The sequence below is a fragment of the Cyprinus carpio genome, chromosome A21 (assembly GCF_018340385.1).
Source record: "Cyprinus carpio isolate SPL01 chromosome A21, ASM1834038v1, whole genome shotgun sequence".
NCBI lineage: Eukaryota > Metazoa > Chordata > Actinopteri > Cypriniformes > Cyprinidae > Cyprinus > Cyprinus carpio.
In genome coordinates, this window is record NC_056592.1 from 18,077,086 (window position 1) to 18,091,309 (window position 14,224).

Consider the following 14,224-nt stretch of genomic DNA (forward strand, 5'->3'; position numbering starts at 1 on the left):
AAAATAGACAATAACAGAATTTCATAAACTTCACACACTTAAAATCTTGCTTTCAAACTCAAATTAAAAAACTTCAAAATTTCTTAATTATGTCCTCAGTTGGCTGTTGGTTCTGTTTGTTTTTTGCACTGGCGAACTAATAAAAACAAAAAAACAAAAAATATTTCAATAGTCATATTTACATAATGTATATATGACAAATAAAGAACCTTGAAATGCTGCTATATATGATAAATGAAAATTAAATTATATTTTAAAAATACTTATCAATTTAATAATTTAGGCTAATTAAGTTTTAAAAAATTTATTTTTAAATTTTTTGTTTAATGTTTTGTTTTTTGTATTTTTTTTATTTTTTTTTTATTTTTTATTAATAATATATTTTGTTGTATGGGCAAGAAAATGAATGAATTCAATTAGCAGAACTAAAACGACTCCGAGAAGCGCGCTCTCTACATGTGCATTAAGCTTATGTATTGACATAATGTAGCCACTAGATGTCAGTAAAACACATTAAATCAACTAGAAGTGTCAGCTGTATGTGCGTTTCTTCATCTGTGGGAACTTTTGGCGGTGTGGACTTAGAAAAGGACTCTTTTCCATTTGTAAATGTTCAAATTTTTAAATAACTGAATTACTGCTTGATGAACTGTATTTAACAGCATTCTGTGATGGAAATGATGGAAATGGTGCCAACTGCTTTATCGTACTGGCTAATTTCATATGTATCCTACATACTCAAAGTTAAATAACATTTTCTTTTCTTTTCTTTTTTGGTTTTGCATATGTTCACAAAATTACAGCTTTGCTAGAAATAACCCTACACTAAGTGATATTTACTTTGATTGAAACCTGGCATAACTGTTATACCACCAATCTATCCAACTCCAATTCAACTATAAACTAAATAAATAAACGTCTTCAGTATTGTTGCATTATTTGCTGTTTGTCTATTTGTATTGAGCAGATAAGTGCATTCCCTCACATTACACCTCTTAGACAGGCCTTCTTAAGGACAAAATCAGATGTAGCCAGACGCATCTGCTAAGTAAAAATATTTGTGTGTCAATCCTTAATTTGTTGAGAAACATTTTACAACTCCTCCAAGTAAGTCCCTAAAGATTCCTCACTGAATGCACCCCACAGTGCAGGAGAAACGTGGCCCCCGCTAGGTGTCTTGCCTGTGGCACATTTTACCCTTTTGCGTTTGAATGTCAAGACTCTCCATGCAGAAAATTGATTCCCAATGATGCTATTGAGCAGGCAGGTCACTCAAGAGAGAAGAAAATAATCTCATGCCCCCAAAACAATGAGATGAATCCAAAATGCTGGAGATAAAGGATCATGAAATTACGAAAATTGAGGAAATCGATTACAAAGCATGAAGCAGATATATGGACACTCAAAAGGTTTAAACCTAAATAAGGGCATGTTTGAGACCTCAGGTTCCCGTCTCTGCTCGAGGGAAAATATCAGTAGGTCCCTCACACGAAATTATGCCATTTGTGTGTCCTCACCTGAATTAATAGGATATAGTGAACTTATATTACTTAAAAGATTTAATCAGAGCACAAGCAAATAATAAAATAAGGTTTTTGTATTGGAAATAGATTTAACTTTTATTGAAATTAAAAATATCATGCTTTCACAATCTATGACATATATATATATATATATATATATATATATATATATATATATATATATATATATATGTGTGCGTGTGTTATTCATGATTTGGAGAAAATGTGAAATTTGTCTTGTCCCCTTTGTTGTCTTCATAATAGTTTAAAATGAAAAAACAATTTGTTTTTGCCCCATTCAACTCCGTTATGGCATAAACACCATTTTTTAATCGCCAGAACATAACCTGTGAATATGGCGTGGTGCAATGATTGCTAGCTGAGGCTATTATGAGACATTTTTTGCGCTGACATCTTCAACCTTGAAACATGTATATGTAACAGGGTTGACACAAACACGTCTTTAAAATGAGATGGCATGAGTAATTAATATTTGAATAAATTGTAATGTTTGCTTTTTTTTACCAAAGCACAATAAACTCAGTTACCTATTCAAATTTATGTATACAAATTCCAAACTTAAAGTAACAGGGTTGAAATAAAGTAGTATTGTAGGGTCAGGCTTAGCATTACTAAGGACAAATAACTTAATCAAGCTTGATAATTCAACTCTGTTAAGGGATAAACACATTTTTTTTAATCATTAAAACACAACCTGTGAATAATACTGTGTGGTGCAATGATGCTTGCTAGCTGAGGCCATTAATAGACATTTTTTAACTGTTCTTCAACCCCGAAACGAAGCTGACACAAACCGGAGAGAAATTTCATGTGTTATTGTTATATTAATTTATATAATGATTTATTACCAGGCACAATAAACTCTGTTAATTATTTAAATTTCAATGTATAAATCCCAAACTTACACTAACAGGGTTGAAATAATGTATTGCTTTTGTGTCAGGCTTACTAATGACAAATAACTATTAGTAATTTTAATGTTTTTTCTTTTTAAGATTACTTGAATTAGTAATTTAATAATCTGAATATAGGAGACACACGGCCCCCTGTGGTGGTCCCGCAATCTCAATAGAGGTTACAGCCCTGGTTCATTTTCAAATAAAGTAATCCTGAAAGTTTTGACAGAAATTTTCTTAGAAAAACCCCATCATCACTTCAAAACACGTCACCTTCTGCATTCTAAGCCTATACAAAATGCAAAACTATGCATCATACAAAATGAGTGAATTAAACCGAAGACTGGGTTATATGTGACACACATCACTCTTGACTTGACTCTAAACACTCGTCAGTGCTGTCAGGGGTGTGCTTACTCCCAGCCGTCGGAAAGAATCAGCACACTTCCTCTCGTCTGGGACTAACCTGGGCCATGTGTTCAGCAGTAATTCTTCCCCTCCAGAGTGGGTAAATACCCTCGGCAAAGCCCATATCAAATTCCAGAGAAACAAAGGCAGCAAGTGCTGTGAGGGACGACTGCGCACTCGCAGCCATAATGAGCCATCTGTTCAGCCATGGCAGTGCAAACCAAATGTCATCAAACTGTGCTCCTTCCCTCGCGCCTGCTAGCGCTTCCTCACCTCGCCTTCATGGCAGCTAAACTGCACTCAGAGAGCATCAATGCTCGGCATCACAGTTTACATCAGAGTTTCGTGCTTAAATCAGTTTGTATCAGTGACAGACGATGTGAAGTTCAATACTGCAGTGTGGCTGATGGTACAAATAATGAACTAAAATACATATTCAATTAAATATTTAATACCAGCAACCATGATACATTTATAGTGTACTTTTGGATGTGATGACACAAAACAGACGCAATGCAAATAGACATCTGAATTACAAGGTTTGAAGATTTGAAGAATCAGCCTCTTGCCAAAATAAGAGTATTTGTCCTGCATGTGACCAAAATGATTTAATCTGAATCATCTGAATAACTCTAGAATATACAGTATGATAGGCACCTTGCTTGAACCATGCAAAATTGTGAATAAAAAAAAAAAAAAAAAAAACTTTTTGGTTTTTAAAAAGTATATATACATAAACAGCTTACAGTAATGAAATAAAACATGCATAGCGTGTGAAAATGCAAAAAAAGGCACATAAAATGTATAAAAAAGGGTTGATGAACATAACAGGATTTAGAACTTCGGTTTTGAGACACATTAGCTCACTTGGAGATGAACATGATGTATTTTGGATTCCATATGCTCAGTGATTGTGGAGAAATGAACAAATGTGTCTAAAGGGGTTATTCTTCAGAGGCTGGGGTCATGTCCAACGGTGCCTGCTGGGTAACACTGTCCATTTCTGCGGGTTCAGAGTTCTCAGTCGATGGACTCTTCTCATGGGTGGCACCTTCTTCCTCTGCCAGGCTTTTATCTGCTTCTGTGTTAGTACTCTCGTCAAAGCCAGGCCCTTCGGCCTGCGGACCATCGCCATCATAGATAATGTCCTCTGGGTTGGGCGCGGGTGGACAGAACTCTTCATCAGGGAGGATATGATGAAACACGGATTCAGCCTGGAAACAAACACAGAAACTAAATTTTGCCTAAACCAACAAGAAAAAGAATAAAACATCCCATAATTGAGGCAGCAAGCAATATCTGATCCAAGACACCACAGTGTCTGCCTCCCTCTGCTGGACTCACCAGTTTAATGGAGTAGTCGCTGCACAGGCTGTCATCGGGACCGGTGCACACGTGAACGTTGCTCGGCAGGCTGTAGCTGCTGCTGTCCAGGGCTGATGTGTCCCTCATGTTGAAGTACATGACCCACAGCACTGCAGGCTTGCTTCTCTCCTCTGCACCTACATGTGATGTTTAAACAATCATTTCTTTAATGTCTTGGCTTTGCATTTCAGATGTCTTGCTCTTGACAATTCCTACAAATATTAAGCCAGCTGTCTACATTAAAGGTCATGACCAGGCCTAGATAGAATCTAGAAATAGAATTTTCAAGGCTGTGAAAAGTCTTTGAAAGTGTGCACAGAAACATTAGAACCTAACTTGTATGATACTGAGGGAGTTTACAGCCTTGCATAAATGTGAGGTGCTTTCATGAATACAAAGCAGTGTATGTTTGTGGCACAACAAACGACAGTAAGATGACATTGATGCTGGATTTTTTTCATATGAATCAAAATGTGAGAATTTCAGCACCAAGGACAGCAGAGAGCATGAGTTGATGGGAAGACCATAGACAGACTTTTTGACTTGCGGCATACAATCTTGACCACTTTGCAGATTATTCTGGCCAAGAAACACGCACTTAACAGACCGACTGTAGAATGGCTGTTTATTTCTGCTTTAGTTAGGCCATCCAGACAAAAGTGGAATTAACACTGAAACTGCACTTTTCTTAAAAAAAAACACTGTAAACCTTAGGTTAGGCTATTCACTATTAACTAGCTGCTTATTAGCATGCATACTACTAGTATGTTGGGTGTTTATTAGTACTTTATAACAGTACTTAAGCACATAAAACGCCTTATTCTGCATGACAATATTCTATGTCCCTTGACCCAATACTTAAAACAGAACTACTACAAAAACTACCTTTCTTACTATCAATAAGCAGCAAATTAGGAGTTGATTTGGGGGAAAACTCTTAGTTAATAGTAAATGTATTTCCTAATCTAAAGTGTTACCAACCCCACCTGTGAAAGTTTCAATAGATCTATTGTTGATTTATCATGAGATAAATCATTGTTAACATTTTGTTAGCAGCTGCATGGTCAACTAATCTCTTTTTCTCCTTTGATGACATCTTAGACGAGAAGGGCTCTATAGTCCAACAGAAGAGAAGAATCTCAAGTGTGTGTGTGTGTCACTGGTTCGTTTAAAGCGTAAAGCTGTCAGTCTGTATCATTACCCTTTAAATACATGAGCCTCTGCTGCAAAAAGGTGGGAAAAGAAAGGCTAGAAAAAGCGAGAGGGAGAAGGTGTCAGTCTGAAATGTCAGAACGGTCATTACCCAAATGTCACACAATTATGACGCGTGTTCCTTTTCCTGCCCGGAGTGGCCCGGTGATTTGCTTAATTTGGAGAGGGGGAGAGGTGTGGCAGCATCAATGTTTAACGCCACTTCAAATACACCCCCCATCCTTCCCTCTGAATGCAGCCAGGTCACTGATTAACAAAACGCTCAAGCCTTTAACTGAACACACACCGAAGAATATCTTCTCTTATAAGAAGAAAGCCATGAACATACATGACTAGATAATAAATGGACACAGAGAAACATCGTTTTGGGGGAACAAATATTGTTATTTTCTGTATAATATGTTTATGTTATTTAATATATAGTGTTAAATATTTATGTAATGTTAATTATATTTATATTTTCCATAATGTTACATAAATATATAAAAATATTAATAATAATATAACACATCATATACATTACAATTCAAAGGTTTGGGGTCAGTAAGATTTTTTTTTGTTTTGTTTTTAAAGAAAATAATACTTTTATTCAGCAAGAGCACATATTTTCGAAAATAAATAAAATATAGATTAAAAAGAATGCTTTTCTGAGCAAATCAGCATATTCTAATGATTTCTGAAGGATCATGAGACAAGACTGGAGTAATAATGCTGAAAATGCAACTTTAATATTATATATATATATATATATAGCGTTGCATGTCTCCAAGTAACACACAGTGGTGTTTTGTTTCTTGGTTTAACTTATCGTATGATTCAAAGTGAGTAAAATTCAAAGACAAATTTTTTAAAATAAAGTATACTACTTTATATAAAATCTATGTTTGGTTGTTATATTTCATCTTATATCTTAAGTGTGAAAAATTCTATTGAAGTATGTGTAAGTATTCATGTGTTTGGGCTCTGGTTCATCATACACACACACACACACACACACACGCACTTATATTTAATCTTATACATTTATTTTGACACTGGTTCATAATCTCCCAGATGTGACAAATGTCAGATTAGCATACAGCAGTACTCCTTATGGCGGCTAACACATGCCTGCAGCTGCAAACCTCCCAAACCACAATCACCCTCTAACACACACTGGCACACTGCCTCAGCATGCACAAACACACACACGCTTACTTAGCTATCTAAATGGGGATATTACATAGACTTCTATTGTTTTATATACAGATTTAGATTTTATAAGCAAATCCTACCCCTACCCCTCACAGAAAACTTTCTGCATTTTTACAATTACTTTGTTTACTTTATTTTTATAACAGTTTTACAAATGAGGATGTCCCCAAAGGGAGGTTTTTGGAGATTTTGTAAGGTTTAGCTCACTTTTGAGTACAAATTTGTCCCCGCAATGTGGTCAAGTACAAACACACACACACTGAACCAACAATGCTCTCTACAACCTTTTTTAAAAAAAAAAAAACATCTACTTACAATATCTTATATTATGAAAATATTAAAAAAAGTAAAATATAAAGTAAAGTAAAGTAAAGTGTTTGCCTGCGCAAATTTCACCATCATGATGAAAATGGGTTGTAGGTGGTTACCAGGACGTTGCTATGCAGGTATATGCTAAGGTATTTTAAGTGCTTTTTAGCATTTTACTACGCAGTTGCTTAGGTGTTTTTATCACATTGCCATGTGGTTGTGAAAGGTATGCTGTCTCTAAGGTGCTCAGAGTGGTGCACAGTGCAAAATTAATCTGTTCCCATCCTGAGTGTAAAGCAAAACATCAATGGTCATGACAAGAACATGTTACGATTAGTCTGTTGCTACCCATGTTGCTATGCAGTGGGTAATAGACTGTTTTTTTAATCATGTCACAAATAGAGTGCAGTGAAGTTCTGGAACTAAAATGCATTCGGTTTCTCCACAGGAAAACTATTTTTTAAAAGAACTGATAAACCTTAAGGACCAATAAACCTTAAGACATACATGATGTGAGCTCTGAGGTTGTCAATTTGTTGAACCCACCAGTTTGCACAAATTTTTATTTTTAAACTTATTTTAAAATAGTTTAAAGGGTTAGTTCACCCAAAAAAGAAAATTAGCCCACAAATTACTCACCCTCTAGGCATACTAGGTGTATATGACTTCCTTCTTCCAAACGAATACAATCAGAGTTATATTAAAAATTGCTGTTTAATGGCAGTCAGCGGTTTTGCAGTTCATCACTCCAAAAGAAGTGAAATAAAGCGCATCTATTCATAATAAAAAGTGCCTCACACGGCTTGGGGGTGGGGGTTGAACAAAGGCCTCCTGTAGCGAATCGATGCGTTTTTGTAAGAAAAAGATCCATATTTAAAACGTAACAATCAATTTAATCTAGCTTGCGCTCACTGTTGTACACGGAAGCAGCTCCTGGCAGATGACGTAGGACGTCGGCGTTGCGCTTGTGCTGCTCAGAAGTGATGAACGGAGAAGCACAGGAGAGAGATCAAAAGAAAACAACGGTCACAAATGAGAAGTACAAATTAAGGATTTGTAAAGAAGAATGTCGGAGGATTTCGATGTAAGCCAAGAGGAGACTGGTTTTCCTTTGCTAAAGTAAGGAAACTTTGCTTCCTTTGATCCTGTAAACAAACGTTGGTTTTCACGAGACTCAGCGGCCATGGGAGGAACTTTTTATTATGGATGGATGCACTTGATTTCATTTCTTTTTGACTGATGAACTGTAACCGCTGACTGCCATTAAACAGCCTGGAAGATCAAAGTCCATTTTTAATATAACTCTGATTGGATTCGTCTCTCTATGTTCTCAAAATACCTATATATTTGTATACATATGCATATTTTGCAATAAAACTTAAAATGTTGTGCTTCTATAAATACAACAAATAATTTTTACCTTTGTCTTTTTATCTGACTTTCATTCGATTTTTTGTTTCAAATCAAAGATTGTTAATGTTGTTATTGTCCTCTTAGATGGTTGGATGATTTGGTGCATGGCTCATAGTTCTTTAACAAATACTTTTTTAAAATCCCAATGGGAAAATGAATGGGTAAAATACTTTATACATTTTTAGTACATTGCTAAAGGCCAATTTATACTTCTGCGTCGAGTGTACGTCGTAGGCTACGCACGTAGGCGACGCCGTCGTGAGCATTTATACTTCTGCGTATGTCTGTTTTGCTCTGCAGTTACACCACCGAAACGCTAGTTGACGCGAGTGGGTTGGAGGACATCTCCCTCCACGAATTCGCTGCCATCTGGCAGTCTTTGTAATCTCCCGAAGAGGAGTCATACAGATGGCTGTATTTCCTCACTTCTTCAATTAACCGCTCGGTCACTTGGTCCATTTCCATGTTGGCTTTTCACTGAATTTCGGAATTTAAAAATGGCGGGCGGTCCAGAGTGCAGAAGATCATTCCGGAAATGCGTAGGAGGAAACGTGATACTACCAAGCACGACCAATCACAGATCTTGCAGTCCGCGTCGTCGCGACGCGTAGTTACATTTTTGAGGAGGTGTGCGTCAGGGTACGGCGAAGGGTACACGTCAATGCGTATGCTACGCTGTACCTACTACGCGCACCCGACGCAGAAGTATAAATTGGCCTTAAGTGTCACAGTTATGTTCCATTCATGGACTTTGGCTGTTTCTTTCTTTTCCTGTTCTCCTATTTAGTTTTGTTCCTTTACCTACTTTTTCTTAGTTCCCTTCATTAGTTCATTTTGTTCACCTGTATCATGTTAATTTAGTCATTAGTCCCTTTCTTGCTTTTGAATAAGTACTCCCCGTTTCTGTTCAGTCCCTGTCCTTCAGTCCTATTGTTTATGTGTACACTGCATTGGTTGCCTGTCTTCCTGGATTTCCTGTCTGTTCTTCTGTGGATTATTATTCAAGACTGTGTATTAGTCAACTCATGCGTCATGCACTTGATCTCTAATAACCGAGTGTGTCACTAAGAAGTTTCTAAAATGTTTGTAGTGTTTTTTTTGTTTGTTTGTTTTTTTGCCCATTGCTACGTGATGCTTAGGTGCCCAGAGTGTTTTTTGTTTTTCTTTGGCAGACTATGAGGTAGCTAAGGTGTCAGAGGTTTATGCTGTTGGTCACTAAGGGGTTCTGAAATGTGTTCTGAGTGTTATGGGTTGTTCAAGTCACTAACTGTATATGAGAAGTAATAGTAAAAGCAATCCGTTTCCTTTAATTCCTTTAATATAGTCTACATGCGATCATATAAGCCTTGATCTTTTTGAAGGGTTTAAAATCCTCTAGGAAATCTGCACTTGTTGTTGTTTATTTGCTCCATTTGGATCAATCATAATCAAAACAGGCTATCTTTCTCTCTCTCTCTCTCTCTCTCTCTCTCTCTCATACACACACACACACACACACACACACACACAGTGCTTTGACCATGGGGATGAATGAAGATCTACCCAGGTGACTTTGTCTCTCTGACCTGTTCTGGCCCACTGCTCTTCTTATCTAGCGATTCATCCTCAAGACCTCTGCCAGTATTTGTTCTGACATTTTAATTAAAATAGTACTAGCTCATTCCTGTGATAAAAAGGCTGTGTGTCGCCCAGCGGGACCCCGCATCCCACACCCTCCGCTGTGCCGGCAATGCACCTGACCACACATGCTCACACACACAAATAAACAGTTATAACATTTCTATTTTCTTGAACCACAGAAGTACAGTACTTAAATTCACATGAAGAATCAACAGAAAAAGGTAATGTTTTAAGGAGACTATGTGAATGATGGAAGAGTGATAAAGATTATAGGTGTGTTGAGATGCTGGTTGATAGCGGGAGATTGAGTTTGTTGGATAGAGTGAGGAGAGTTAAAAAACCATGGCCTAGATGACCTTGATTTTACTGCAATCAAATAAGACAGTCATCACACCATCACACTTATCTGGAGTCAAGACAGTGTTATTACACAAATTATTACACAAATTATTACACAAATAAACTGGCACATTTTAGGAATTACCAACAATGACATGAAGCTGCAGGTAAAGATGAGTGTCAGGAAATTAAATCAAATCAGGCTACAAACTATCTACAATTTAAAGTAGCCAAACTAGTTAAAATTATATTGTTACATGGTTTAGTACAATTATCCAATCACAAAGACTGCAATTTAATTACATAAATATATACACTGCATGTTTCAAAGTGAAGCATGGCCAGTTTTTCTTTTTCTTTTACACGCAAACAACTCACAGTGTTTTTAGTGTCTCGGAGCAGTAAATGCTGCTCCTCACAAACTCATCTCTGCATGTGCCCTGAGTTTGTATCGCTTAAACTGTGTAATTAGTTACCAACGCAAAACCAACATTCCAACTGAACTTGTGATGTGAAGTGATTATAAACCAGCTGTTGTCAAAAAAAGAGAAGCTTTAAGAGCTCTCTGCGGGTTTCTATAAGCTGAATGGTTTAATTTATAAAATAGAAAAAAAAAAACAATTTTTTTAAGGCAGTCATAAATATTAATATTGTCATTTTACAGGTGTACAGTAACATCAATTATTATATTTCTTAAATACAATTTTTTTCATATTTCTTAGGCTAATATTTTTTAAATTATATATATATATATATATATATATATATATAGTATATATATATATTATATATATATATATATATATATATATATGTGTGTGTATGTGTGTGTGTGTTTATATCATATTAATATATACAATTTGATTAATTAATCAGCACACAATGTAATTATATTATTAATTTCAATTATTAATTTATTATTATAATTATCCATTGAATGTTAAAATGTATTACAATATATAAATACAAAATAGCCCATGTAACATGACATATGAAAGCTTCTGGGAAAACTACAAAAAAAAAAAAAATAGTTTTTTTTAACCTATTTATTGAAATTAAATGTCTAAATTAACCATCTAAAATGAATGGTATTTCTTAACACCATTTCACTTAACACCATTTCAATAGGGAGAGGACATTCAGGAAAAGCATGATTATTGCCTCAGCTCACTCAGCTGTAAGGCTGTGCGCTTTATTTTACAAAAAAGTGGTTTGTCAGGCTACACCAGGGGTGTCAAACTCAGTTCGTGGAGGGCCGGAGCCCTGCAGAGTTTTGTTCCAACACACATACCATGTAGTTCTCAAATAAGCCTGAAGGACTTGATTATTTGGACCAGGTGTGTTTAATTAGGGTTGAATCTAAACTCTGCAGGGCTCCAGCCCTCCAGGAATAGAGTTTGACACCCCTGGGCTACACCACTGCATATCTGAAAAAAGTCTTGTTACTTGAAAACCTCAGTGTTGTTTTAGGATAACTGAGATATCGTTTTTTTTACTAATATTTTGAATCTGTTTTTATTTTTATATTTTTATTTAAGTAATTTTTGTGAATATTTGTAAATTTTTAAGTGCCTATATGGTTTTTATTAATTTTTATTTTAGTTTAAGTTATTTTAGGACATTAAGTTAAACTAAATGAAAATGAGAAATTACCTTGGCAACAAACTGAAATATTTTTTTTTATGTTTATTTAATTTAATTTAACGTATGTATATACATATACATACATACACACACAATAATAATCCTGGAAAACCTACTGCTTTGCTGATACTAAGTTACTACACTGACATTTTACCAGCATGTACAACTAAAATAAAATTTTAAATTGAATCTTTGAAATCCAAACTCACTATGTGATTCCACCCTTATGATCTGAAGGTAACATGAGGTCATATGTGACAGGTCGTGCTCAGATTCACTCTGAAGGAGCCAAGCAGACCCTGACAGAGCATAATGGGAATCAATGGGAGCAGCTCCTGGCCCCTGCCTGCCACACAACCATCAATATCAATCACTGTTATCACCAATAACGTCTCTGTGTAAGCCCTTCGCTGAATGTCACAGCAATACCAGCTCTTTCTTCTTTAAAGAGAGGAAGAGATGATCTCTCTTTGACACGAGCGGCAAGGTTAGTTAAGTACTGTTAGCAGGATGTATAGTGGATCTGTATGTGCAATCGGAGGTCAATGCGCAGAAGGACTGAAGACATTAATGGGTTTTAAATGATGGGTAGTTTTAATCGGAAGTGAAAGAGCTGGGTCAGGTCTTACCTTCTGAAGGTTCCTCTCCAGGAATGGTGGAAACGTGAAACAACTGAGATATAACTGGAGCAAGATCTTCCTGGGCCTTACCAGATGATGAACAGGTCAAGTGGACCAAATCTAAATAAAAAATAATCACATCAGACCATTTAGAGCAAATAAGGGGGTTATAGTTAGTTTTTTTTGTGCCATATGGCTCAGAAAAAGAACTTTTATACCATTTCTAAAAAAAAAGTTGAAAATCTTTCAAATGTATTATAATGCTATGTGGTAAAAAGCAATAACAACACTGTAATCATTAATTAAATACATGTACAAATAAATATAATAAATAAATAGTATAAACAAAATAATAATCTTTTTTTTTTTTTTATAAATCTCATAGATTATTAATAAAAATAAAAAGATTATAGTTTTTACAACCTACGAGTCTGCAGGGTTTCTCTGTATGATATAATTTTCAGTTTTGTTGTTTTTGTTTTTTTTCTTTCCATGTTAGCTGAAACACATGACTTGGCTGACAAATGTTTTTGAATATTAATAAGCTGTTTTGTTACAATATTATTTAGTATCTAAGAAATAATAATAAAGGATTATGGCAAACTACTTTTTTCTTTTGAGGAATTTTATTATTTTTTACCTTAATTTCTTCAAGAGTTTTTTTTCTTCATTGTAGTATCAGTAATAAACTCTTTTGTGTGACCCCCAAAAAATATACATTTGAATTCATGTTCATCATAAAAAAGGTGTATTCATGTCACTGAAGTCCCTAAAAATCACTAAAAGGATCACATGGAAGCCCATTTCCACAATGGAATAAAAAAGGTAATTGTAACTTTTATCATACAATTCGGACCTTTTGTCTCACAAGTACACATCTCACAATTTTCCCTCAGAATTGTGAGGAAAAAAGGTCTGAATTATGAGATAAAAAATTCCAATTACCTTTTTTATTCTTTATTTCAGAAACAAGCTTCCATATGATCCTGTGTACCTGAATATATACTAGATATAAACTTGCCATTCAAGTTCGAAATGTTTACATCTCGCAATTCTGAGTTTTCCTCTCAACTTTGTAAAAAAAAAAAGTCAGTATTGTGAGGGGAAAAAAATCTGAATTGTGAAAAGTCACAATAACCTTCTTTAAAAATGTTATTCATGGTGGAAACTATCTTCCATAGGATCAGAACTCAAGCTGCTGCCTGTAAGCTGCACTAGGCAACATGTCAGAGCATGCTTACTTTACTAGCAAAACCTTCATAAGTATGACAAACTTGGCTAACAATCTGACAACAACTACTACTAAAGGCTCTGGCTTCCATAAAAGTAGCCCTTAAAGTGATGGAGAGGGGCAAAGAAGAAACAGGCACCAAAACTCAAAACAACAAATCTCAATCCTCATAAAGGTCTGAGAAGTACTACTACTGGGATCCGCAGAAATGTCCCGGGTAATCCCAAGTGTTTACACACCACTTCCAGGCTTATCATTACTTCTTCATTGTTTCTTCCTGTGGTCTGAGGTACAACATTGTGTGCGTGAGGATCAAAGAGAACGATTCCAGTGCAGGCAGCTCAGGGCGGCACATGGGCTCCGTGTCACACAGTGGAGAGGTGCACACATGTAGGCAACTCCAGTGGGACAGGAGGTGCAGCTTCGCTA

General features: G+C 35.7%; 1 protein-coding gene across 1 annotated transcript in view; it reads right to left on the bottom strand.

Annotated features, from left to right (window-relative positions):
• Positions 1–3,279: 3,279 nt before the first annotated feature.
• LOC109098901 (rab proteins geranylgeranyltransferase component A 2-like) overlaps positions 3,280–14,224 on the bottom strand; it is a 43,844-nt gene continuing 32,899 nt past the window's right edge. Inside the window, exons 13-15 of the mRNA XM_042711159.1 lie at positions 12,574–12,684; positions 4,193–4,350; positions 3,280–4,062 (exon numbers count right to left, since the gene is read on the bottom strand). Of these exons, the coding sequence (XP_042567093.1) occupies positions 3,793–4,062; positions 4,193–4,350; positions 12,574–12,684 (539 nt within the window). The 3' untranslated portion in view covers positions 3,280–3,792. The remainder of the gene's footprint in view (positions 4,063–4,192; positions 4,351–12,573; positions 12,685–14,224) is intronic.